Source organism: Anomaloglossus baeobatrachus, chromosome 4, assembly GCF_048569485.1.
Source record: "Anomaloglossus baeobatrachus isolate aAnoBae1 chromosome 4, aAnoBae1.hap1, whole genome shotgun sequence".
Taxonomy (NCBI): Eukaryota; Metazoa; Chordata; class Amphibia; order Anura; family Aromobatidae; genus Anomaloglossus; species Anomaloglossus baeobatrachus.
The window spans coordinates 644,296,168-644,323,683 of record NC_134356.1 but is presented as its reverse complement, the minus strand read 5'-3'; the positions used below and the strand labels follow the sequence as shown (position 1 = coordinate 644,323,683).

Genomic DNA, 27,516 nt, shown 5'->3' with positions numbered 1-27,516 from the left:
GTTCAAAGCTCAATGAGGTTACAAAACCAATTTAGTGCTTTAGTAAGTCAGTAAAATGTAGTTAGGAGTGTTCAAATCAAGAAATTGATAAGGGTGCCCATACTTATGCACCAGTCAAATTTTGTTTAAATGCGGATTGCACATTTTCTGTTAGTACAATAAACCTCATTTCAATCCAGAAATATTACTCAGTCCATCAGTTATTAGATATATGAAACTGAAATAGCTGTTGCAAAAACCCAAATTGTTATAAAGAAAAAAGGGTAACATTAATAGGGGTGCCCAAACTTTTTCATATGACTGTAAATCATTTTCCTGTTCAACTTTTTTTGCATTAATCTTATACAGTAAAAATGTGCTTTCAGTAAAAAAAAACAAACAAAAAAACAACAAACTGCAATATATTTACAATCCTGAAAATGTTATAAATGCAGCAACTTTCGCTTTGTTTCAGTTGTAATCAGAAGACGGGGGTGTATTATAATCAGTGTGCCCCTGACTCTTTCTGATGTCCCTTCATTACTAGACCTACATTCATGTTGTCTGATGTCCCTTCATCCATCAGCCCTGCATAAAAAGGGCATCATGGGGTGTAAGCTATAGGAGGTTTCAATGGTATCAGGTGCACAGGGGGCAAAATAGGTGAGGGGCCCTGTAACCTAAATTTACAGCTCTGTAAAGGGCGCTCATATTCCCCCATCCTATTTTTTCAGTGCACGCACGTTTATTGAAGTCACTGAAGAAAAGAACATATAAAAAAAATACAAATAACATACAAAAATATACAAACAACATACAAAAGGATCTCCTATAGATGTGTATCCACCACCGCCCTCCAACTTCTGACATATTAATTCCTCACAGGAGGTTTCAGTGCCTGTAATCAGAGAAGAAATGACATGTAATCTACGGTGTTATTTATGTTACTTTCACATATAGTTTTCTCCAGTGATCAAACTCCTCTGATCAGACCGGCAATATGCCTTTAATGTATTCATCAGACAATCCCTTTAACATGCAGCTCCAGGGGGACTCTACCGTAATCCCCTCCAGCTTTGGAAAATTTACATCTTTTCACTGGATCTTACTACTCAGCGCCGATTATAGCTACAGCTTAGCTCCAGAGATTCTGGTTTTGTGGTGGACCAGTTCGTGATGATCTGTAGTTGTGATTTTGAGTGGTGTGGAAATTCTCCTGTTGTGTGTTTACTTCCTTCCTTTTTCTTTATTCCCCTGCACACGTATAGTCTCTCGTTTGTGTTTGAGTTCAGTGTGTACAAGTTTTCGTTCTCCTTTGTCCGGGTTGTTTCTTATGGGGTTTTGTTACTGTGTTTCCATTCCGCCCCAAGGGTGGGGGAGAAGGGGAGTAAGATCAGGACTCGGACAAGTGTCAGGGTCACGCTGGGGGCTCAGATTTGTCTACCATCAAGCCTACTTCTAAGATAAAAGACAGCGCAGGGTCTCGAGTCAGGCCAGCCTAGGAGCCCCTGTTCTGTCATTTGAAACCTTGTGGCATGCAGATTAGGTATCCATGGTTACTACCAGAACAACTAACTATCTGTCACTATATGAGTGGATGTAATCATGGATACTTAAGTTGCAATGCCCTGCACATGAGGTAAGATACATGGCTACATCAGGAGAACTACACTACATTTCTAATCGGAGGCATTTGATATTATTATTATTACACCTACTACATATTGGGATAGGATCTTGGAGATGAAAATACCTCTTTAAGTCGTTAAACAGTAACAATTGTTAGAGGCATAAGACGACTGTATAACACAGCCAGCATCCACTGTGAATGGAACAGGCTCAGCTCCTGAGCAATGTTGATACATCGGCACCCAATATGTGCCATGCTTGTGTGGCGGATGTTAGGAAGGGGCTGAAAGATGTTTGAGAAAAGCTTGAACAACAATCTTTAGGGTAAGCCATCGATATCAGGTCATAGTGGTCAGACGTACACCCTACAGATCATCTCATTAAAGTGACCACAGCGTCGTACATTTTGCATTGGTTGCCCAATCATTGAGCTACTACATGATATATAAGTGCCATTGCGTGAGACATGGAGAATTCATACCTTGGATGGAGGATTGGGTAGAGCAGGCTTAGCGCTCGGTACCGGTGGTGGAGCATTAGTCGGTCTCAGTAATGCCTGAAACAAAACAAAAATACAAATAATATCTATCTGCTCCACCTCTGTATTGTCACACACACAACATCTCATGTAGCCGTATGCATTTTTGTTTCTTACCGGGGATTTTTTCGTGAACTCAACTGAAGTCGTCTATCAAGAAAAGAAAAAAAAAAAACCTAAGTAAAAATACTTATCAATAATATATATATATTTTTTATCTAATCACCTTGATTTATTCTCTTTGGATTTTACTAATTGAACCTATCCATGTTCATACATTAACTCTTGTTGTAAGGCAACTCTCCGAAGCAGGAGCCCTTCCCAACTTCACAAGTAGGAGACCACACACAAAAAATCTCTTCCCCTTAATGAAGCCCCACTCCCTGAGCCATCGCCAAGGTAAAAAACATAAAAAAAGATCAAGAGGAAAGTTCTCTACAAAATTTTAATCAATAGGAGGATTTTTTGTTCTTACCGTAGAGAACTGCGGACCTTTATAGCCATCTCGACCTGCCGGCTGTAAAGAAAATAAAGATTAATATCCCTGAAAAAATATCAAAATATTCATAGATGCCTTGAAATGAGTAAAATAGTTATTGTATTTACTGAAATCACTGATAAACACACTGCCTGTACAGTATACATTTTACTTGTAAGTGTAGAAACACCGCAAGGAAAAAACGATCAAGCGCCCATTGATATGTTACAATTTTTTTTAATAATATGACCATATGTGCAGCCAAAAGATAAAAAATTCAGGATATATCGTAATTGAAATAACTCAATTCATACCATTTACATGGATGCCACGAGGTCAATAATGGATACCAGGTGAGGAGGGAATACCGCGACCTACCCGACGGCCGTTTCAGTATCTCAAGGTTACCTTTGTCAGGGGTCGTGGTTGTATGGGCCAGATTGTTAGGTTTATAATGAACCATGTGTCCAATCACAGGGTGTGCTTCTGTGACGCATGCACCATACAGCGAGAGACTCTGCCCCACATGGACACATGGTTCATTATAAACCCCACAATCTGGCCCATACAACCACGCCCCCTGACGAAGGTAACCTTGAGTTACTGAAACGGCCGTCGGGTAGGTCGCAATATTCCCTCCTCACCTGGTATCCATTATTGTCCTCGTGGCATCCATGTAAGTGGTATGAATTGAGTTATTTCAATTACGATATATCCTAAATTTTTTATCTTTTGGCTGCACATATGGTCATATTATCGGTGGATTAAAGATGTATGTACCTGGGTGAATATCAATTATCAACTGTGGGCCTTACAATATGAGGGATCTGTGACCCTTCTTTGGGGCTTAAAGTTCCTGTACTACTTTGCTTCACTTATTACATGTGTCTCTGTATCACAATAAAAAAAAAAAAAATTGTAACATATCAATGGGCGCTTGATCGCTTTTTCCTTGCGGTGTTTCTAGTCTAATAATTAGCGATTAGCCCTTATAGTCCGGCTCTACATGTGGCTTCTATTCTATTTGAATTAATCATCTTGCAATAATATGCATATATTGAATGTTCCACATTTTTAACCATGAGTAGATGGTTGTTGTTAATATATATATTTTACTTGTAAGTAGTTGACTAATGTTTTTAGGATCAGCGGTGGTTCTGGCAGTGGAGCCCCCAATAATCGGAAGTTCTATCTACAGTATTCTGTGTATTGGTGATATCTTACTAACTTAGTGAAACCCCTTTAATTCTATATATACATATCCCATACTCTTCCAGGTTTGGGCTGGTCTAATAGAGGACCAGAGCCTCTAGGAGAGAGCTTAGATTGTTAGGTGCTGTTATAGTAGAACCAAGTGGAATCAACCCCAAATCAAATTTAGGATTTTAGCTTAATGACCAATCATTGGGAAAGTGAGTTGATACACACGACACTTGGGGTGGTGCTCAAGTAGGGTCCAAAACCGTCTCAAGTAGATGTAGAAACTTGGCACTCAAGATAAATGTACATAGTGGTCTTTTATTGAGAAGAACTTGTAGGACCAGCACAAGCACAGACGTTTCAGTGGACACCGCGTCATACCTGACTACGCCAGTTGCCAAGTTGCTATACCTGCTGAAGACCCCTTGCACGCACACTGATGAAGGTCTTTGACAGAAACGTCTGTGCTTGTGCTTGTCCTACAAGTTCTTTTAAATAAAAGACTACTATTCACATTTATCTTGAGTGCCAGGTTTCTACATCTACAATCATTGGGAAAAACATCACAGTATGACTATCTTGATTTCTACCTTGAGAACCCCAACTTATTAGCTCGCCAACATTCTAAGGATTGATGGAGTTCCATGGGGATTGGACCTCTAGCTCAGCATAGGCCATCGATGTAGAACCCAGGAAACCCTGTTAATCCATAAACTGTGTATTGAGTAGATATAGGTTTGCTCTTTATAGACAGAGGTTGGGCCATCAGAACCTTCTTTTCTTCTGGTTGGCCCATGTCTGAATTTTCCTTTAGGTACAAAAGGCTCCTCATCGGAGATGAGCTCTTACTTCATTATGTTACGCTAAGACCCACTGACTCTGTATTAACTTTGCTAGAGGAAAAATATATGTACCTGTGACACTTCTGGTTTCTTTGTCTTAACTGGTGGAGGTGGTGGTGGAAACAGATTTCTTGAGCTTAGCTGTTTATAGAAAAAAAATATTACAAACAATATTGTAGTCAACAAATTCAGAGGCATAACTGTAGGGCAATGTTCCTCAACTCCAGTCCTCAAGGTCCACCAAAATATCAGGTTTTCAGGATTTCCTTAGTATTGTACAGGTGAGGGACTTATTCCTGAAAATCCTAAAAACATGATCTGTTGGTGGGCCTTGAGGACTGGAGTTGAGAAACACTGATCTAGTGGGTGCATGGAAATGATTTATGGCAGGAGAATGCTACTGTTAATAAAAATGATATTCCATACTATTTCTTTGCCAAAAGACAGGCTAGCAAGTCTAGCAAGAGTTATCCTTTGTTAGCCTTCTGGGATCACATGTTGTAAGGAAGTCTATCACATCTGTTCTTCTCATACTTAGTTTGGAGGAGATCTTCCACCCACGCCAACTATAGTTTCTGCTGTGTTGGTCTGTGTGCTCTTGGACTCACAGTTTTGCCGGATATAGAGTAGCCTGTGCTTGGTGTTGTTGTGGATGTTAACCCATTATCTCGTTGTTTCCACCCTGCTCTTGTTTTCCTCCTAACCTCTTGTTGTCTTATACCTGTTTGTGTGTGTGCTGTGGGAGTTTTGGATTCCCATGTTTATTTATTTCTGTTGGTTAAATCATACTCTTGCCCCCGCTCCCCCTGGGGGAGGTGGTATAAGATCAGGCCTGGCCAGGAGTAGGGCCAGGAAGGAGATTCAGATATCCCCACCATTAGGGGTATCTCTGAGAATAGAGATAGCACAGAGCCTCCTAGTCTGAGGGTCAACTTATAGGCCCTGGTTTCCCGCTATTCTCATATTACCTCATGACAAATACTAAAGTGACATATCAGAAGATAGGCACTATTACTGTTCGGCACTTGTTGACCATCTTACTTTTCTTATATGCTGACTTATTCATAAAATTCATGCCTTAATTATAAGTTTATCGAGTGCCCTCTTTTTTTTTATCTAAATATCGGTAGTGTGACCACATCTCAGGACTTAGGCTGAAGAAGGTGAGCTAAAAGGATGGGAGGTCTTACAACAATTCACTGGCTCTGGTTGAGGGCTTCTTAGAAATGAAAGGGTCAATGTAATGACAAGGTTAGGCACATAATTCCTCGTCAATATTGGAAACGGACAACATCGGCGCGTCCAATCGTAAATGAAAGGGAATACAAAGTTAAACTCTATGTCCCCCTCATCGGATCTGTTATCCCCCGTTTCTCTTACCTCTGGTGTTGACACGTTGGAGCCAGATTTCACTTGAGCCTGATGGAAGGATGGATTTGTTGCGCCACTTACTCTGACTGTAGATCCCCTGGAAAAGATGAACCAAGAATCAGATGGAATCAGGGACACAGATTCTGTGGGCAATACTGTATATCCTTTATTGCCCTTATCTACTTAACTGGTGCCAATTATGGCCATTCTAGTCTTAAAGTGTTTCTGTAGCATCTCTATTTTAAACAGCAGGCCGTACAGTATAGTAAGCAGGACAGCTGGCAATGTAACCATTAAACTACAGTCAGGTACTGTGCTTGTGTCACTATAATTAAGCAACTGTCCTACCTGGCTTGAAGCAGTGTCTCTCTGTCACAAGGAGATATGACATCGCCAACTGTCATGGCAGCATCAGGATCTGCGGAAACTACAGATACTGGCACTCTGCCTGCTAACTTCTCTGATGTCTGTGATCAGGGAGAAGCGGGCATCAGCCAACAGACCTAGACAGGCTAGCAAGAGTTAATCTTTGCTGGGCTGCTTGTTAGTCTTTTTGATCACATGCTGTGGGAGAGCCAGTCACATTCCCTCCCCTCTTATATATGCTGGCTGGACTATTCCATTAATGCCAGCTATAGCTTCTCTTTACTGGTCTGGTGAAGTGATATGAATCAGACTTACTGGTGGATGTTGTGCATTATTGCTGTCAGGGGCTGTGGTGTTAACCCTTATTGTCTTTTTGTTGCTGCCTTCCTGCTGCTTTTCTCCTTAGTTTCATAATGTTTATTCCTATAAGTTTGCAGTTTGTCTGTGTTTTGGTTTTCCCCAGTCTGTCTTAATCTGTGTTTCCACCATACTCCTGCCCCTTCTTTTCTTGGTGGTGGTGTAACAGATTAGATCTGGTCAGGAGAATAGTAAAACATGGGGACTCCGGTGTCTCCACCTTCAGGGGTAATCCAAAGGTCAGGGATAGCCCAGAGTCCCCTAGCGTGAGGGACCGCATAGCAGCCTCCTGTCCCACCCTATCCTGCCATCATATTATGACACTCTCCAAGCAGAATGTGGAAATACAAGGCGCTGCACAACCTCTTTATGTGCCCTTCCTGACAAAGGACTTAATAGCGCATCCTACATTGGATGCAGGTATATGAACCTGAATTCGCTCCATATATGGTGGGTGCCAGCTGTTTTACACAGCTATTACCTGCCTCTAAGGGGTACTTTGCACGTTGCGACATCGCTAGCTGATTGTAGCGATGCCGAGTGCGATAGTCCCCGCCCCCATCGCAGATGCAATCTCTTGTGATAGCTGCCGTAGCGAACATTATCGCTACGGCAGCTTCACACGCACTTACCTGCCCTGCGACGTCACTCTGGCCAGCGGCCCTCCTCCTTCCTAAGGGGGCGCGTCATGCGGCGTCACAGCGACGTCACACAGCAGGCGGCCAATAGAAGCGGAGGGGCGGAGATGAGCGGGACGTAAACATCCCGCCCACCTCCTTCCTTCCTCATTGCAGGCGGGACGCAGGTAGGATATGTTCCTCGCTCCTGCGGCTTCATACACAGCGATGTGTGCTGCCGCAGGAACGACGAACAACATCGTACCTGTCGCTGCAGCGACATTATGAAAATGACCGACACTACACAGATCACCGATTTTCGGCGCTTTTGCGATCGTTTACCGGTGCATCTAGGCTTTACACGTTGCGACGTCGTTACCGGTGCCGGATGTGCGTCACTTTCGATTTGACCCCGACGAGATCGCAGTAGTGATGTCGCAACGTGCAAAGTACCCCTAACAACAGCACTCACGGAACTCACTCCGATCACTGCTTTTTAACCGTTTAGATGCAGCTGTCATTCTCAGAGGAATTTAAACAGTTGTAATCAGGCTTTTTTCCAAGCTATAAAATTTGTTAAAAAAAAAAATCAAAAGGCTCAATTGGCGTTTTTTGTCATCTCACGTCCCCTTAAAAAATTGAATAATAAATTATAAAATGATGTATATACCCCAAAATAGCTGTAGCAATAAAATCCACAAGTCAACGTGTAAAAATACAAGACCTCCCCCAGCTCCATCAAAGAAAAAATTAAAAAAGTTATGGGTCTCATAAAACGGCAAAACAGAGCAATTTTTTATTTTGTTACGAGTTTCTTAATCACTAAAATCTAAAAAAAAACTATACAAGTTGGGTATTAGCGTAATTGTACCGACCTGAGGATTCATGTAACAAAATCATTTTTACCATACAATGAACACTATAAAAACTAAACACAAAAAACAATGGCAATATTGGGATTCAGTTCCTATGATATGGCAAAATGAATGGCGCCATTAAAAACAACTCATCTCACGAAAAAAAACAAAATGCTCCAGTATTAAGTCAACTTAGAAATAAAAAAAGTTATTGTTCTTCAAAGAAGGGGAGAAAAAAATGAAAATGCAAAAATGGAAAACTGACCATGCCGGGAAGGGATTAAAGGGGTTGTCCACTACTTTGAAATTGGTGGCCTACCCTTAGGGGTACTTTGCACACTACGACATCGCAGGTGCGATGTCGGTGGGGTCAAATTGAAAATGACGCACTTCCGGCATCGCATGCGACATCGTAGTGTGTAAAGGCTCGATGATACGATTAACGAGCGCAAAAGCGTCGTAATCGTATCATCGGTGCAGCGTCGGCGTAATCCATGATTACGCTGACGCGACGGTCCGATGTTGTTCCTCGCTCCTGCGGCAGCACACATTGCTGTGTGTGAAGCCGCAGGAGCGAGGAACATCTCCTACCGGCGTCACTGCGGCTTCCGTAGGATATGCGGAAGGAAGGAGGTGGGCGGGATGTTTACATCCCGCTCATCTCCGCCCCTCCGCTCCTATTGGCCGCCTGCCGTGTGACGTCGCAGTGACGCCGCACGACCCGCCCCCTTAATAAGGAGGCGGGTCGCCGGCCAGAGCGACGGTCGCAGGACAGGTGAGTCCATGTGAAGCTGCCGTAGCGATAATGTTCGCTACGGCAGCTATCACAAGGATATCGCAGTTGCGATGGGGTCGGGGACTATCACGCTCGGCATCGCAGCATCGGCCTGCGATGTCGCAGCGTGCAAAGTGCCCCTTAGTATAGGTCATTAATGTCTGATTAGCCGGGGTCCGACACCCTGCACCCCTGCCAATGAGCTGTTCTTGATCCTGGCGGCGCAAGTAGGGGGCTGGAAATGCTCAGTTCCAGAGCTGACTCATTTTCTGAGGTCGGGTACTGCATATCCGCCTCCTATTGATTAGAATGGGAGATGATGTGCCGTAGCCGCTATCAGAAGAAGGAACAGCTCTGTAACTGAGCGTTTTCAGCTGTCTGCTGCCACCGCCGGGACAGAGAACAGCTGATCAGCAAAGGTGTCGGACCCCGGCCAATCAGACATTGATGACCTATCCTAAAGATAGGCTATCAATGTCAAAGTAGTGGACAACCTCTTTAAGAATCCTATAAGTAAGTGATAACAGTGATGACTCAATGGGCAAATTTTACTGAGTGATACCCCCATTGAGACCGTTGGGTTTTTCTTGCCTCTTTAGTGATAGGACACATCTTTGCACCCTAATTGTTTAAAAAATAGCAAAAAGAGTGGGCTGATATGAATGGGCGCTATGCAGCACTATATTTTCGGAGCGGAAACAACCCTTTAAACCCCAATGGTGATCGCAGCACAGCCCATCTTACCTCTTCGCACATCTCTTTCGGAACACGACCATAAGGATAAGTCCGACCAGAAGAAGAAGGCCAATAAGGATGACCACCACAATGATGACAATGTCTGAAAAAACAGGAGAAATATTGAAAACCATCAGAGGGATATTCGGCTTCTGTGCTCTACTCTGTGTAAATTTAGAAGCTTATTCTGATTCTTCATCATCACACCAAATTCTTATGCTGCCTCCATCTTACTTAGGCAGGGCCATAGCTATTGGGATCTTGTAAGCAAAAGAAGAACTTTCTACATGTTGAACTTTTACCATAATTTCGACAAATTATGGAAATACTTGGCATGCCAGAAGGGACATCGACATCCTGAATGGGTCATTGACATTCCTAAACATAGGCATTAAAGGGGTCTTCCAATCTAAAAAAAATACTGTTGGTTGGGTGTGGGTCCCCCCACCAAACACCATATTTATGTTGACCTGTTTTCCCCTTGACGGAGGTATATGTAACACTCCTGGACTACTCAGGTCGTCACAGGGTATTGCACGCTCTCTTTTTCCAGTGCAGGATTCAACCCCCCATGGTTCTGGGTTCCCATCCTGCAGTACTGCCTCCATCAGCATACACAATCCTAGTTACACCTCGCACCACACCTTGTCAGGCACACTAGTGGGCTGCTTAAGCTGGAATAGGGCAGTCCACCTAGGGGTCAGACAGGGAGGTGGGAGGGGGAAGTCAGTGAGTGAGGAAGTGGAGCACAGAGCAGAGCTGACAGGCAGAACAGCAGTAGCTCCTAGAGAGTGAGGAGCTGGGAGTTGAGTAGGAACCCTCGAGTTGTGAGGAGCTCAGAGGAAGCTGGGAGTTGTAGCTCCCAGGGGAAGCAGACTAGGTCGTAGATGGTGGTCTGGACCTAGAGGAGTCGGACCCCCGGTTGCAGGGGATTGAGGCTAGGTGCCTGGGACCTGTCTTGGAGGACGGTCAGCAGCCTGGGCCTAATCACCGGTCCGGGACTGAAGGCACGACGGGGTACACAGACCCTAGGTCGGGGAGAAGCTTCAGGCGACATGGCAATTAACCTGCGGAGGACAGGGCCTCTAAGGAATGTTCCCACGAAGCTCAGAGATCGGGGGCACTAGCGCAACGAGGGGAATAGGGCTTTCCAAACAAACAGCCCACTGAAATCCCAAGCGTGAGCTCCTGAGAGCAAGCTCTTCTACTTAGCCACAGTGGGGAGTGGCGCCCGGAAAGCTCCAAGCTAACGGTCCACAAAGGACACTCTAAAAATACTGTGCCAGGAGGCAGGTCACGGACCACCAGGCAGTGCTGCAGGGGACGGGACACAGACGAGCTCCCCCAAGAGGGCAACGTCAACGCCAGCGACTTGGTTTACCATGTTGTCAGCGTCTGCTTTATGGCTGAGTGAGTACCTGATTAACCCCTGCAACCAGCGAGCCTGCACTCCCCCTGCACCCCATCACACCATCCAGAGTCCGGGGGCCTTTCCCTACCCGTGGAGGGTAACGTCATCTTGCTGCCCTACTTCATCACCCCGGGTACTCCCAACCGCAGCGGCTGTACTCCTAATTGCCTTACACCACAGGTGGCATCACAAACTATATCTCCCCTGTAAATACCCGCTTTTCCATTTGCTTGTGGCCCTTAGCCCCCGGGTCCGGAGACCCTCGAGCCACGAGTACTCACCCCCACGGATCCGAGCGGTTCGACCGCTGCATGGGCAGCACACATATATATATATATATATATATCAGATGTGCCCTTGCTTTCCATCCACGGTAACAGTGACACTTTTGCCCCACAGCCTTGTCTGGTATTGCAACTCAGCTCTATTCACCTCAATTACAATTATTTGTACCATCAGGCTCAGACCACAGACAAAAGTGGTGCTGTTTTTTTTTTTTAAAATGTCTTACAGAGATTGTTATAATACCTACTTGATTCTGAGACGGAGTCACAGTCCGGTGGTGCCCATCCTTCTTGGCATTGACATTTTAGCTCGTGGTCACAAACCTGAAGGAAAGTATAGTGTGATGTCAAGTCAGTGTGATGTATATACTGTATATATCCTATCCACAGGGCCAGGACTGAGAGTTATCTAATTTTGGAGTAAGTGATAACTATGGTTAGTTGACCGGTAATTTATCGCTATGTTGGGAAGGGTGGGTATATTTTTTTGGCCCAAGTGCCATCTTTTTGTCGATGAAAGATCACATGAATGGACAATGCCTGACTATACAATATGTGATTCGATAACAGCAAGAACTCTGGATCTTGCCCTCGAAGAAGATCTACCTCGAAACGTACGTCGGGCGAGTGAAGGGACCCGGTGATTGAGCATCACATTACTTAATATGGGTGAGTCTGGAGCACTGTGCGATCTGAATCTTTGCTGAACGCACGGGCAGACTGGTGTGGTTATTTTAGCTTGAGCGCCACCTAATGCCCCTAGTGCTGAATAGCTTTGATTTGGATTTTATTCCACTGCATATATGTATAATTGAGCTTGTGCTCCAGATACGTTTATAATACGTATCTATTTTGCTACACCTGTACTATTTGGGTCAGTGGTTGCTCTATTATCCGGTTTCCCTTCCATTTTGGGCTTTTTACAGTGTCCACACATTCACCTGTCATTTTTTGATTATGTATAAAATTATGGTCTCTGATTTTTGCAATCAGTTGTTGAATATAATGAACTGTTTTTAAAATTTTGTGATAAATAAAAATAATTAAATTATTAAACAGTTTGAGCATGTGTTATATTTATACTGTTGCAACTAATGATGGGTCATAGAAACTCCCAATTTCTCTTTCCTTGGTTTCTAATGTGTATGATGGGAGTGACCCGGTGATGAAATAATGCGGTCCGGTTTGTTCCTTTTTCTTGTGATTATCTCTGCCCATCAGAGGAAAGATGACAGGACCCAACGATTTGACGGGATCGGCTGATCACATGATGTGCATAAGACCTTCCTCCGAATATGATGTCACTGGGAATAGGGATCGGGCATGTTGAATTTCCAACCCTGATCCTTTCATTCTCGGGTGACAGAAACTGATTACAGTGAGCACCTTAAGGAGGATCCATCACAAGGTCCAAAGTGGCCAAGTTTTAATCTGCTGCTTCTCAAGTACTCCATTATTTTGGGAGTGGTGGTGGTGGGAGAGGGACAGGTATTGTAGATCCACCACATACTGTAGTTCCAGAGATATGGGGTCTTTTATTTGCTATGACCAATATACTGTATTTCTGGTCTTTACCTAGAGGGCTTGACTCACAGAGCAGAAGACAAGTCCTCAGAGAATCCTGTGGGCAATTCCCTTTTGGTAAAGACCACATTGGGTGCACCTAAAAAAAGGCGTATGGAACCATTTGGCGGATGTTAAAGAACAAGAGAACAGTTGCTGAGAAGAACATCCAAGGATTGTATTAAAGCAATGGGTGGACAGCAATGCCAAGACAGGTTTTTAAACTTGGGGTTATCCAGTTTGGGAAAACGAAGGCTTAGGGGTGATCTTACTACAATGTACAAATTTATGAGGGGGCAATACAGAGACCTTTCTAATAATTTTTACATCTGTAATGATGACAAGGAGGAAGAAACAAGGTTTAATCATAATCACAGACGACGATTCTTTACTGTAAGAGCAGTGAGAATATGAACTCTCTGCCACATGATGTTGTAATGGTCGATGTACCACGAAAGTACAAGGAGACCTGGGTTCCTTTCTTGAAAAATATGGTTATGTGCGCTGGATTCTGTGATTGCGTGTTGATCCAGGGGACTAGTCTGATTGCCGTATGTGACGTCGAGAAGGAATTTTCCCCCTAATATGGGGAAATTAGTGTCTGCCCCATGGGGTTTTAGCCTTCTTCTGGATCAACACATTAGGCTGAACTTCATAGACGTATTTCTACCTTTTAAAGGGAACCTGTCATGTGAAAAAATGCTATTAACCTGCAGATATGTGGTTAATCTGCACGATAATAGTGATTGGAACCTGCCTGACGCCTGCACATTAAACTTCATTCCTCCTGGCAGCATTCCAGTTTCAGTCATGGAGGCGGTGCCGGGTGCCGGTGCAGGTTCAGTCACTGCTCTGTGTATTGGCTGTAACCACGCCCCGCACTGACTGACAGTTTCCTCTAATGCTACGTGCTCACCCCATGTCCAGGACAGTTGGCAGAGCAGTTTTCTGACCGGTAGGCGCTGTTGACCGCGATACATTTTCCATCAGCACAGACCTGGGAACAGAACAAACAGATAATTGTCATTGCCATGATCAAGAAAATGTTACATCCTGTACAATGATATCCTGTAGAAGGCGTCACGCGGCCAAAAATACCACCCCAGATGATTTTCCTCATGAACCACACAGCTGGCATCTGCCTACAACAGCAGTGACCAGAGCTCGCTCCAATTGCTGCTGTTTAACCATTTAAATGCTGCTGTCAATCAGATCAGCACAGACATGTGCACAGCCTAATAGACTATCACAAAAGCACGGATAGCACATGTTCGAGAAAATCAGATATCTGAATGAGCCATAACAAACACAGCACATTGTTTTCGATGCAAATTGTGTAATGCTTCATTTCTCCTGCGGGAGTGCTGTAGAAATATTCAACGCTTGGTACCAGATTACCCAAACGTTTCGCTGAGATCGTCTCATTCTCAAAGGACCATTTTATCTAAAAGGGATCTTTGATCTGTAGGATCCCACCTTAGATAATCAATCTAGTCTAAAACAGTAACTGAAATCCAACCTAATAACATAATGGTAGGCTCCTTTCACTTCCATGTCTTGCACTTACCTTTCCTTCATCACATTTTGTTCCATTTTGAACCATCCCACCTTCAGCAAGAACCCCTCGACAGTTTGTAAACTTGGCGACAGCAGCGTAAATGGTGGGACTGTCATTACCTCCGAAGCAGTAGAGCACTCCGCACTTAACGTCACTGTATAAAACAGAAGTTACGTAAGTACTTAGTCCTTCGGTGACGATCTCTATGGTTAGTTTTACATTTGGGCTCTGAGTAGAAAGGTTCTAGGACCTTGTTCTCACCTATTCCCACATGCGATATAGGTTTCGCCTACTTTCTTGCAGAACCCGTAGTAGACTCCTCTTCGATTATTATTAAAACAACTGTCTTCTGCAACCTTTGCACCTAGCAACAAAGAGAGTCCAGATAAAGATGTGATGTAACATGTATTTTAGGGGTAAAGTGTCTCCTTGAAGAGAGCACCAAGTTGACTCAGCGACTTCTACGCCATGCAATGCTCTCCAGGAAAATTAAAAATGCGAATTGTCTCTTGCCCGAAAGTTGTGTTGGCAAATGAAAGCTCAAGTTTGGCTGGAAAGGGTGTTTAAACCGTTCCTGTTGACTTTTAGGATTGCTACTTCCCATAAATGGCACTAGAGACTCGTCCTCTTCCTCGGTGAAGACATGGGTGTAACTGTATAAAGGGGAAGAGGTTGCAGTTGCACTCAGGCCCAAAGGATGTACCATGAGAGCTCGGGGGTCCATGAATTTCAAGTTTTACCTCTGGGAGAAGAGGCTTTATTTATACAACATGTATCTTAGGTGCACATACTAGCCCTTTGGGAATGGCCAAGAATCTACCAGAAAATAGGGAGATATCCTGAACTACCAGAAGAAATGTCTTTCGAGGTGCACCTAAAATAGTGTTCCTCTAAAGATTTTTGTACACGTCATTATATAGAGCCCAAGTTAAGGGAGGGAAATAGTTTTTGAGGAGGTGTGGATGGGCTTCGCCTGTGGCAAAAGGGGGGGAGTGGCAACAATTTTTTTGGCTTAGGTTGCCAAGTATGATCCTAGGAAGCAATATGATGCTTACACCTCCAGACGAAGCCTAACGCAATGAAACGTGCGTCGAGGTGCCTGTCTGCCCTTCATGTCCGACATTTGGCTTAATTTGGCTCACCATGTCACAAGATCTTTATCTTATCTGAATACTATATCTTAACACTTTCTACAGCATACTTCTCATTGGCGGTTTATGCCTTAATACAACAGAATTGTATGCTCTGCTCTATTTCTCTTTTTTTTGTTACTATATAGTCGTTTATTGAATATTATGCTCAATCATTTCCTCATACCTATTAGGTTATTATCATTATATTTATGCTTTTCAATTCTGCATTCACTGTAGGGATAGCTGCTGGAGGAGGGAGAGCTTAAATTACAGCAGGCATATAGGAAGGGTTTATTGCCTAAAGGCCGCTTTACATGCTGCGATATCGGTACCGATATTGCTAGCGTGGGTACCCGCCCCCATCGGTTGTGCGACACGGGCAAATCGCTGCCCGTGCCGCACAACATCGCCCAGACCCCCGTCACACAGGGTTCGTTCAGCGTCACAGCGACGTCACAGCTGCGTCACTGAACCGCAGCCCAATAGAAGCGGAGGGGCAGAGATGAGCGGGACGTAACATCCCGCCCACCTCCTTCCTTCCGCATAGCGGCCGGGTTGCAGGTAAGGAGAGGATTCTCGTTCCTGCGGTGTCACACGGAGCGATGTGTGCTGCCACAGGAACGAGGAACAACTTCGTTACTCCTGCAGTAACGATTTTTGAGAATGGACCCCCATGTCACCGATGAGCGATTTTGCACGTTTTTGCGATGATGCAAAATCGCTCATAGGTGTCACACGCAACGGCATCGCTAATGCGGCCGGATGTTCGTCACCAATTCCGTGACCCCAACGAGTTTGCATTAGCGATGTCGTAGCGTGTAAGGCCCCCTTTACAGTCCTTCTATACGAATACCCAAAAGTCCTTTTTTGGGCTACATATTTTCTCTTACCCTTCAATACCAGATAGTTTGCAGGCATATATAATATCTACCTAACTTACAATGAGCAAGGCGTGCGGTAAGGGACGGGGAAGTGGACGTGCTGCTGGTGGACAACTAGTCCGGTAACTAGTCCTTATAGCACCTACGCACTGCAAGTTCCCAGGCAAAGAGTTAGGTAAATGAATGGTCATTTGCAACCTGTGCCATACTGAGATCAGCAGGGGCTTGACCACTACCAGCCTGACCATCAGGCACATGTCATCAAAACACCCGACTAGGTGGGCTGAATACCTGGGTCCTGTCACGCTGTACTATTCGATGTCTTAAAGCAGTACATCCACTAGATGGCAGCAGAGTGGTAGTAGAGCCCAGAAACCCTGCACTAATAACAAACCAGGAGTAGTACAGGGAAGTAACCACAAGGTGGCAGTAGAGTAGTCAGCGAGCCGAATAGGTAATCAGAGGTCAAACAAAGTACAAGGGAAAAAAACCACACACAGCATCAGAAACTAACAACGGGGTCAGGAGCTGGTCAGTCATGGAGATATCAAAGGGGCGAGACAGAACCAAGGTCGGGGACAGAGCGCAAGTCAAGTACCAGGAAGTCATAATACACAAGGGGATAAGGTAGGAGAGATGGGGTTGGGAACGGGCTGACAGACACGTGTCAGGAAGTCAGGAGAATGCGGTAGGATGGATCAGGGAACTCACCAATGCCAGCTACACACGTTGTAGGCATAGACTATAACTGGCACTGCAGAGTTGCAGCACCCAGATATAGTGTGCCGGAAGCAGGAATGAGGCAGTGAGAGATTAACCCCTGACATGACCAGACTGGGGTTAGAACAAGGCCAAGGCAGATTCCGGCCTGAATCATGACAGTCCACAGTCAGTATCCGAGGGAGACCCCACTGCCTTTTCACCTGTGCTGTTTACTTGCCAATAGAAAGACTGTAAGGGTATGTGCAAATGTTGAATATTTGGTTGCAAAAATGTCTGCATCTCTTGGCAGGAATAAAGCAGTGGCAAAAATGGGCACGTGCATTTTTCACCTGTGTTTTTATACCATTTTTGACTAACTTCATTGAAGTCAGTGGATGAAAATATGTTGCAAAACCGCTGAAAGAATTGACATCATGCAGATTATTTTCTGCACCAACCTGCAAATCACAAGTAAGCAGGGGCTTTTGGAAAAAAATTCAATTGACTTCCAAGATACTCGTTACTTGAATCGAGCCCATCCAAGCGTCTGACCTGCTCAATTCGAGCAATGAACACCCGAGCTCGGTATTTGCACTGCTATCACTTGACCCTTAGGAAAATTGAAATTTTGCTAGTTTTATTGGTTATTAAAGGGTCACTTTCATTAATTGGTGCAGAACGTTTTTAGGCTGGTATGATCCAAGGTAAGTCTGGATTTATTGTACCTTAAGACCTTGAGCAGGCCATAAGTCTTGGCCTAATTATGGCTCTTTTGACCCAAGCTCAGAGAATCATAGATCTTTAGGGCTATTGGTTTGGATAAAAAAAAAAATCGTCGATATAACGTTACCTAGACAGAAGTAAAAAAGTGCATAATAATATACCGAAATTGTGAATTAATATGCAAATTAATATTATGTTAATTAGCTACTCCCAATAGAGGAGGATACTCAAGGATAAGGGGAAGATGGGAGAGGGCGATAGAAATTAGAACTTAATTTTATTAAAGGCGACAATTATTTCACTTCAATTTGATGTACATGATTAGGAAAACATGGCTGCTTTGTTCTAGAAACAGTGCCACACCTGTCTGAAGGTTGCATCTGGTATTGCAGCTCAGTTATATTGAATTATTATGGCTGAGCTGGCCCTTTTTGACAGAAGGCAGCCATATTTCTTTAATATTAGACAGGGTTAGAACTACATGACTGGTAGAGTTTAAAGCAACTGATAATCTGATAAATAAATTACTGATCTCTAGGGTTCACTTACCTGGTCCCCATATTTGAGTGCATTGGCTTGACAGCATTGGGCACAGTCCATTAAAACAGGTCCCTTGTCCATCATTGCATGGGCGACCATTGTATATAAAGCGATCCTGGGTACATTCTGGAGATTTTCCGTCGCACATATCGGCCAGATCACAGTCATCTTTGGCGGCCCGACACACAGAACCCGCTTTCTTAATCTGCCAAGAAACAACTCTGTCAACCACGGAACAAAATGATGAACAAAGAATATGTGTCGCATCTTCACCGGAGACCACTCCTGTGACTTCAGCTTTGATCACCAGGCACCGATGTTTTTCTTCCGTGGACAGTGCTGGTGATAGGAGAGGAGTCGGTGCCAGTGGCACTGGTGGGTGCAGGCTCAGCTCATCCACTTAGCTGGGTGTCACTGGGTCCTGTAGTGCCACTGGCTGACTGTAGTGGCGTGTGTCTTCCAGCTCAAGTTACCACAGTTCAGCTACAGTGAATGGGAAGTCACCACATCTTTCTAATTCCACCTCCTGTCTGCAGTTCCTTGCCAGATATAGTTTTGTATTCCTGCTTGTGTCTGATTCCCATTCTGTTCTGAATATTAGCCCTGTCTTTGACCTCTGCCTGCTCTCTGACTACTCTCCTGCCGTTTTCGTACCTCGTTGCCATCTCCGGTGTTGAACTCAGTCTGATTTCCTCACCTTGCCCTTGTCTGCCGATTTTGTCCCTTTTCATTTTCTCCTTGACACTGCCTGCTGACTACTCTTCTTGGACTCAGCCTTCCACAAGTAGCGATCTCTGGGGCCCTGTAGTAATTCCAAATTCCTGTATAGGGGTTAAAGGGTTTCGGGGTTCTCAGGATCCTGCTTAGTGGGCGGCTTTCCTCTAGCCTATCCATGACAGCCATCCTGAGAGTGTGGTTCCAGGCAGGCATGACAATATGTTTATGTAATATGGCAACAATGCAAATTAATCCATTTGTGGTGACGGAAACTGCATGGAGATCAAAGCTCAACCATCGCGCCATCTTGGTGGTCCGATTTGCAGTGCTTTATACTGTAAAACCCCCTATTCTGTACATACCTCTGCCATTTACTAAAGATACAGTAGATATACAAAGTAATCATAGAGTATAATAGGAAACTGAAATATCGCCAATATAAGGAGCTTAACTCACCTTGCAGTTCTCGCAGCATGCCCCATCTGCACACTCGGCCTTAGTCTTGAACTTGCATGTGGTGGCCTCACAGCAAGGATTGGTGCATTCCTGCAAAATAGTAAAGAAACTTTGAAAAAGAGCTATTATTATTTTACTAGTTTTACTATTATGTACTTATTTTGCATGGGCTGGAGAAAAGGTACAGTATGTGATTTTTATTCCCTACCCAACTCACCTCACACCACCTGTATCTCTGGTGATCTGAGCTAAGTCCTAGTTAACCACCTTAAAGTGGACATTTCATTTGATTTTTTTCATTTAAACTGAGCACCTCTTTCAATTGGTGCTGCTCCGAGGATTCAGAAACAGTTTTTCTTTTTCATCTGTGCCCCTGCATTACAAAATTATATCCCCGGTTATACAAACTTTCACTTTCTACAACTGAGTGTGTACCACAGAACTTCTCCGTGGGCGTGGCTGTGTTTTGATTGGCTGAGTCAGAGGAGAAAGAGGAAATGCCCAGAGAGAGAAGTTCTATGATATAAGCCCAGATGATTGAAGGGAATATTTGCATCTTTATTATAAAGTTTGGAATGGAGAGGCACAAAAAAACAAAAGAACAAAAGCTGTCGCAAAATCAGGGCATAGCGGCAATTTGCAGAGGTACTCAGCATAAATTAAAAAAAACAAGTCAAAGGTTCTCTTTAAATTCCGATATCAATCTTTGACTGTTTAATGAAGTGTGGCAATCCCGATAGGATGCTATTTCAAGCATCTATCGCCTCATCCCAACCAGAACTGTGGGGTGCCAATTGGTTGCCATTGCATCTGGATCCTCCTGGATCGGGTCATGTCAGTATCAACACGCATGAGACATTCTGGGGCGAGTGCTGACCGAGAGTGACCTACGCAGTCACTCCTAGTCAGCACCAGACCCAGCATTTCTCTTGTGCGATTACATAAGTTACTGATGCATAAGAAACTCCAGGCCTGGTGCTGAGCTGGAGTGACCTATGAAGCCTCGGTATCTGAACGAGGCTCCATAGGCTGGAGAATGGATTCAGGGGACATCGTGAGACCACTATACAATGGATTACGGTCGATAACCCCCACTTCACCCTATTGTAGATTGTAAGCTCTTACAAGCAGGGTTTTTATTTTTTCTTTAATTATTGTATCTTCTATAACTGTTACTTATGATTGTATATGAACCTCTATATTGTAAAGCGCTGCGGAATTTGTTGGGGCTATAAATATGATTATTATTATTCAATTGGTGACACGGTATAGTGTGGGGGAGTCTTTATTTAAATTAACTATTTTTCCCTGTGTGTCTGTATTTTTAACTTTACACTTAATGGGTTGGTAATGTGGGTGTCTGATAGACCCCTCTCTATTACTAAATCCTGGGCTTTATGTTAGCTGACACTACACAGCTGAAATCAACCCCAAAGAATACTACCCCGATTGCCACCACATCAGGGCAACTGGGGAGAGCAAGAATTGGCAGAACTAATGGATGCCCCCAGGCTGCCATTTTTAGGCTGGGAAGGGCCAAATAACCATGGACCTTCCCAGCCTAATAATAATATTTACTCACTTATATAGTGCCATTAATTCCACAGCACTTTACATACATTGGCAACACTGTCCCCATTGTGGCTCACAATCTAAATTCCCTATTAGTATGTCTTTGGACTGTGGAAGGAAACTGGAGAACCTGTAGGAAACAAACACAAGGAGAACATAAAAACTCCTTGGAGATCTTGGCTTTGGTGGAGTTTGAAACCAGGACCTCAGCGCTGCAAAACAGCACTGCTAACCGCTGAGCCACTGTGCCGCAACAGTCTACTTTACCTTGGCTAGTTATCAAAGATAGGGGAGACCCCAGGCTTTTTTTTAATTTTTAATTATTTATTCATTAAATTAAACCAGCCTAAAAATACCCTATAGTGCCACATGAAAGGCACTAAAGGGAGCAAGTGTAAACCCTGCCTATATGCCTGCTCTAATCTAAGCTCTCCCTCCTACAACAACTCTCCCTGAACAGAAGTGTGCAGGGCATGGCACCCTCGGGTCTCATATAAGACATGATGATGCAATGCAGCTGGCCAATCACAGTAATTCCAGTAGCCAATATGACTATGGCATTACTTTGATTGGCAAGCAATCCCCACAAGTTTAGTGGCTGAAAAACAGCAGCGAAACATGCGTGATGGGGACTCGAGCATAACACTCAAGCAACCGCGATGCTCGATCAAGTATAGAGCCGTGCCGAGCATGCTCGGTCATCACTAATAAAGAAAATACGAAAAAAAAATGTCTGGTTTCATAAAAGCTTCTATGAGAAGATAAAATTAATCAATCCCTATAGAAAAAAATGAAAAGAGGAGAAATTAAATTTTCTTATTGAATCATACCCCTAATTTTTTATTTTGTATTTTATGCACCCGAAATATAAAAACATCAGCTAGCCACTAAAATATAAAAATAACCTAAACAAATTTGTCATTGCCATAAATATACTGAGCTAAATGTTGTCCAGTCATTTGTACCACAGAATGAAAGCCGTAAAATCTAAATCCTAAAAACAATGGTGGAATTGGAATTTTTTTGTCCACTTTCCAGAACACTGTGTGGTAAAATGAATGATGTTATTGAAAAGTAAACTGCAACTAGTCCCACAAAAATCAAGTCCTCATACAGAAACCCCCCCTCCTAGGAATATGACTCTTGGAAGAAAGGGAGGAAAAAACCTAAGGTAAAAAAATAAAAAATCTCCTGGTTATGAAGGGGTGAATTATAATACCTTAAAGGGAACCTGTGACCGGATTTGTCTCCTATAAGCTGCGGTCACCACCAGTGAGCCCTTGTATATGGCATTCTAGAATACTGTATATAAGAGCCCAGGCCGCTGTGTACAATGTAAAAAAACATATTTATATACTTACCTCCCTATACTTATACTCACTTCCAGTGCGGCAGCGGTTCCTGATGTCTGATTTAGCGTTCCCGGGGCCCACATGTCATTCTTATGGCACACAAGCCCCATGACCAATCACGTGGGCTCTGCAACTTCAGACATCACTGGAACCACGACCATACCCGAGGTGAGTATAGGCTTATTTATTTTTACGGGCGTGAACAAGGAGAATGAGTAGAGGTTGTCCAAGAACAAGAGGAATGAGTAGGAGTTGTCCAATATCAAGATGAATGAAAAGGGGATATCCAAGAACAAAGGGAATGAGAAGGGGTTTTCCAAGAACAAGAGGAATGAGTAGGGGTTGTCGAAGAACAAGATAATGAATAGGGGTTGTCCAAGAACAAGAGGAATGTGTAGGAGTTGTCCAAGAACAAGAGGAATGAAAAGGGGTTGTCTAAGAGGAATGAGTAGGGCTTGTTTAAGAACAAGAAGAATGAGAAGTGGGTCAGTTGTTACCTGCACGGTGCCACAGTCACAATCTTCTCCCACCTCTGTGAATTTATTTCCGCACACCGCGGGGGATAAAATATTTTGTTTTGACGGTACATCTCTAATGCACTGCGGCATCTTGTCATAAATGAACTCCTGAAAGGTGGTCAAGCTGCAGGAACTAAATAGGAATGGCGTGTTAGAGCTGTAAAGGTAAATAAAAAAAAATTAGGTAGAAAAGTGGAAAAAAAAAGGATTCTGATGTCAACACATAACGTCCAGATACTTGTCTTAGATGGAAAATGAAATGAGATGGAGAGCTCATCCAGATGGTTTGAATGGAAGCCTCTAACCACAAAGTGACTGTTCAAACCAAGCCCAAGCACGTGGTGCACCTTTTATCAATAGTTCATTGTACCTTCCTGCCTACTTGTTTTTCATCTATCTCTGTACCCCTCCTCTTTGATTTAAGAACCTATACAAGAACCAAAGGAGGGGGAAGAGGTGGATGAAGAACTAGGTAAGAGGGAAAGTGCACTCAACTGTTTGGTCACACCAAAGGAGCACCAAGTACTACCGTATGTACTTGGTTTGCCAAGATTCCCTTTAGGATTCAGACTCCACATGATTAGGTAACCTGAGTTTAGATCAAATACAACACTATGTTCTCTTGGGATAGATGTACACGATGATAGATAGCGACGTATCTGCCGTATTTTCGAAGGTGAAGCCACTCCAGGAAAACACTGGCGGTTGTATTCGAAAAGTGGCTTTGCTGGTGGTTTTGCCGTTATTCTTGCTCTGCCGCTGGCCTGTTTTGCTCTGTGCTTCCAAACATAGAGAGTGGGTGGTTTCAGGTAGAGGACGCCTGACGAATTGGCCTTCACTTCTTTTAACCAATTCAGTGTTTCGAAACCCTGAAGCGATTAACCCTTCACCCCTGAGTCCGTTTTCATCTGTGCATTGCTGTATTCTAAGAGCTATGGCTTTTTTATTTTTTCACTGACCGAGCTATATGGCTGCATGTTTTTTACGGGACAAGATGATGTTTTCAGTGATACCATTTTTATTTATATATGACTTTTTGATCTCATTTTATTCCACTTTTTTGGCAGTTGTATGATGAAAAGACATTCTAGAAAAGATTGGGTTTTGCTACTAGTTTTATTTTTTTTTTACTGTGTTCACTGAAGGAGTTAAATAGTGTTACAGTTTTATAAATGTGTTTACTTTTTTGGTATATTTTTGATTTTACATAAATATATGTATTTATTGGTATAATATTTTACATTTTTTTTGTTCTTTTTTTATAATTTTACAATTTTTTTAGCTTTATTAAACGTTTTTACTTAGTCTCCATTTGGGACATTAACTTTTATTAGTCTGATTGCTGATATAATGTATTGCAATTCCCCAGCATTGCAATACATTACACCTGTCAGTGAGACACTAACACAAACCTCTCAGACCATGCTCCTGACATGATCCAACACACTTGCCCTAGGTTGCTGACCTGTAGGTCATTACGATGACCTCATGTTGCCATAGCAACGATAGTGCCCTGTGATCACATTGCGAGGGTCATGATCGTGCGGGAGAGGAAGCGAACTCGCTCTCCCAGCCCCCTAAATGTGGGCATCGATATCAGTCACAGCACTTAGGGGGTTTAACAGCCCAGGGCACTACAGGCACCACTCCTGGCTGTGAGGGTTTTGGCTGTCATGTAAGCCAAGTTCCTGACAGTGTACATGTGTACAAAGCTCCTGTACTCCCCAAGCGATTGCCATAACGTACCTGTACATCATCAGTTGAGACTGCCATAAACTACCTATGCATCATCAGTTGAGAACCCCTATCTGACAATAATGTATAGGTAATTCCAATGTCGTGAAGGGGTTAAAAGATAAGACGCAAGATGGAGCTGTCATGCCATAGGTTTTGATCCAGCGACCCTGTGTTGTGTGATCGCTTTCCTTCTCTGATAAGCCACAGTTCAGTTTCTGTCTCTGTGCTGATTATCTTTTCTCCTTGTTTCATTCTTTTCAGTCAAAAGGTGTTTTCTATTGTCATTTAGTATGCCCTATCATATTATGGGTTTGGCTATTTATACCTTCCTCTTGCTGATCTTCTCTGCTGGCTATATTCCAATGGGGATCCTGCTTGGAGTTTCCAGCCATACTGCCAAGGATATATGCCAGTCAGATAGAGACCATATAGGTTTATTATCTTTGTTGTGACATCTATCTTTCACCTGCCAATAGTTAGGTAGTAGAAGGCTATTTTTTCTTGCAGCAAGTACTTGACTTTTTCCACTTTGGATTTGTGTTTTCTCACTTTGGGATTTCTTCTATCTATGGATGCCTTCCTTACTCAGAGTTATAATGCTCTGCATCTCTCTCCGGTTTCTAAGGAGGTACAAGGAACACTCGACGGCCTTATAGGTAGCTAGATCAGTGTTATCATCTCCTAGTTTGCGGTTAGGGTTATTCCAGCCTGCATAGGTGTCACCAGGGACTGTGCATCTAGGAACTTTAGTTTGCAGAGTAACAGGTCGGGTCAGATGCAGTAGTTTAGAGATAGGCCCTATTTTCCCATGTGTGCGTGACAGGAACATGTGCACTGCAGTGTTGTTTTCACATTGCTGTGCATTATGTGCGGTGCTTTTTCAGGCAGAATCTGCCTGAAAAAGATGCCTTTTCCAAATCGCTTTGACTACAGGGAAAGTTAGGGTCTTTCCACCAGTTCAATGAGTCCTTAGATTTAAATGAGATCCTGGCTTAACAGATTTTCCACCTTGTTTAAAAAAACTGACAGTGGAAAACTATGGGAATAAATTAAGAAAAGAAGGTATACCCAACTTGAGAATCCACTTTTCACTCCAAAGATCTCTGCAGGAACAGAAATCGATAGCATTCACTCAGTGTCTGCAGCAGTCAGGTGACTGGTGGTCGAAAGAATACCATCAGAAGAGTAGTGCTGGAGCAGATTCCCAGGGTCAGTATATCTTCCATTTATTTCCAGGGCTTGCTTGCTTTGTTTGGTTTTTTTTTAAAACAAGATGGAAAACCCCTTTAAAGGGAACCTGTCAGCAGATTTGGGGCCTATAACCTGCGGCCACCACCAGTGGGCTCTTATATACAGCATTCCAGCATGCTGTATATAAGAGCCCAGGCCGCTGTGTGGAACGTAAAAATCCCTTTATAATACTTACCTAAATGGTCACTGCTGTGCAGTTGGGTCATATGGGCGTTTCCATTTTCCGGTGCCAGCACCTCCTCTTTTGGCCATCTTTGTTGTCCTTCTTCTGAAGCTGGGGTGCATGACGCGTCCTACGTCATCCACACACGCCGGCATTGAGGTACTGCACAGGCGCTCTTTGATCTGTCTTGAGCAGGGCAGATCAAAGTATTGAAGTGTGCCTGCGTGGGACCGGCGAGTGAGTATGACGTAGGAGGCGTCATGCATACACGCTTCAGGAATACGAAGATGGCCGAAACAGGAGGCGCCGGCATCGGAGACGCCCATAAGGCCCAACTCCACTGCAGCGACCGTTTAGGTGAGTTTTATAAAGTGATTTTTACGTTCTACCCAGCAGCCTGGGCTCTTATATACAGCATGTTAGAATGCTGTATATAAGAGCCCACTGGGGGTGGCCACAGCTTATAGGCTCCAAATCTGCTGACAAGTTCCCTTTAAGGCATTGGCAATAGCTGTTGTAGATCCAAGATGGCAATCAGAATTTTGATGATTTACGGATGAAACTTCCAGCTAATATCCTCACCTGAGAGATGGTGCCATGATGCAGGAATCTGCAGAGCAGGAACATGCGCTGGTGTCATGACTCATTCCAAAGTTGTGTCCCATCTCATGAGCAATTGTGGCCCCCACAGGAATGGGCTGCTTGCTGTGGTCCTGTGGAAAGAAGCTCATTAAATTAATGGAACAGTGAACAATTTCGCTGGTATTTTATCCCCTGTTTCTACAAATGTTGCAGACAAAATAGATCTCTCATCATAGCTCATTTGTTAGTTTACTGTATAGACTGGGACAGCAGAGTCATGTTTTTTTATTATTACAGGGTAGGACAAATTAATGATTAATGTATTGTTGGAGGTAAGGTGGGATTATTACACTTGAGGTTAAGTTCACCAGGGATGAAAATGCTGCATCTTGCTCAGAAAACTGCGAATACGCCGCGCTCCAAATTATGCTTTTCAAATTTATTGGACACCTCCCAATGATAACAGAATTTTTTCCCCAAATTAAAAAAAACTCAAAATACACTGTTCCAAATTATTATGTACAGCGTTTCGAAACATTTTATAGGTCATTTGTTGAATTTGCAGCATTAAGAGGTCACGATTACTGATATCAAAAGCTTTTTCAATCGAAAACATTTTAACAGGCCAA

The 27,516-nt window shown here is 43.6% G+C and overlaps 1 protein-coding gene across 1 annotated transcript in view; it reads right to left on the bottom strand.

Annotated features, from left to right (window-relative positions):
* Window positions 1–248: 248 nt before the first annotated feature.
* LOC142304255 (zinc metalloproteinase-disintegrin-like VAP1) overlaps window positions 249–27,516 on the bottom strand; it is a 78,315-nt gene continuing 51,047 nt past the window's right edge. The window contains exons 11-25 of the mRNA XM_075346469.1: window positions 26,888–27,018; window positions 23,134–23,311; window positions 19,713–19,802; window positions 18,549–18,744; window positions 14,822–14,924; window positions 14,570–14,714; window positions 13,919–13,999; window positions 11,688–11,763; window positions 9,754–9,847; window positions 6,047–6,134; window positions 4,739–4,807; window positions 2,622–2,663; window positions 2,264–2,296; window positions 2,090–2,164; window positions 249–877 (exon numbers count right to left, since the gene is read on the bottom strand). Of these exons, the coding sequence (XP_075202584.1) occupies window positions 851–877; window positions 2,090–2,164; window positions 2,264–2,296; window positions 2,622–2,663; window positions 4,739–4,807; window positions 6,047–6,134; window positions 9,754–9,847; window positions 11,688–11,763; window positions 13,919–13,999; window positions 14,570–14,714; window positions 14,822–14,924; window positions 18,549–18,744; window positions 19,713–19,802; window positions 23,134–23,311; window positions 26,888–27,018 (1,428 nt within the window). The 3' untranslated portion in view covers window positions 249–850. The remainder of the gene's footprint in view (window positions 878–2,089; window positions 2,165–2,263; window positions 2,297–2,621; window positions 2,664–4,738; window positions 4,808–6,046; window positions 6,135–9,753; window positions 9,848–11,687; window positions 11,764–13,918; window positions 14,000–14,569; window positions 14,715–14,821; window positions 14,925–18,548; window positions 18,745–19,712; window positions 19,803–23,133; window positions 23,312–26,887; window positions 27,019–27,516) is intronic.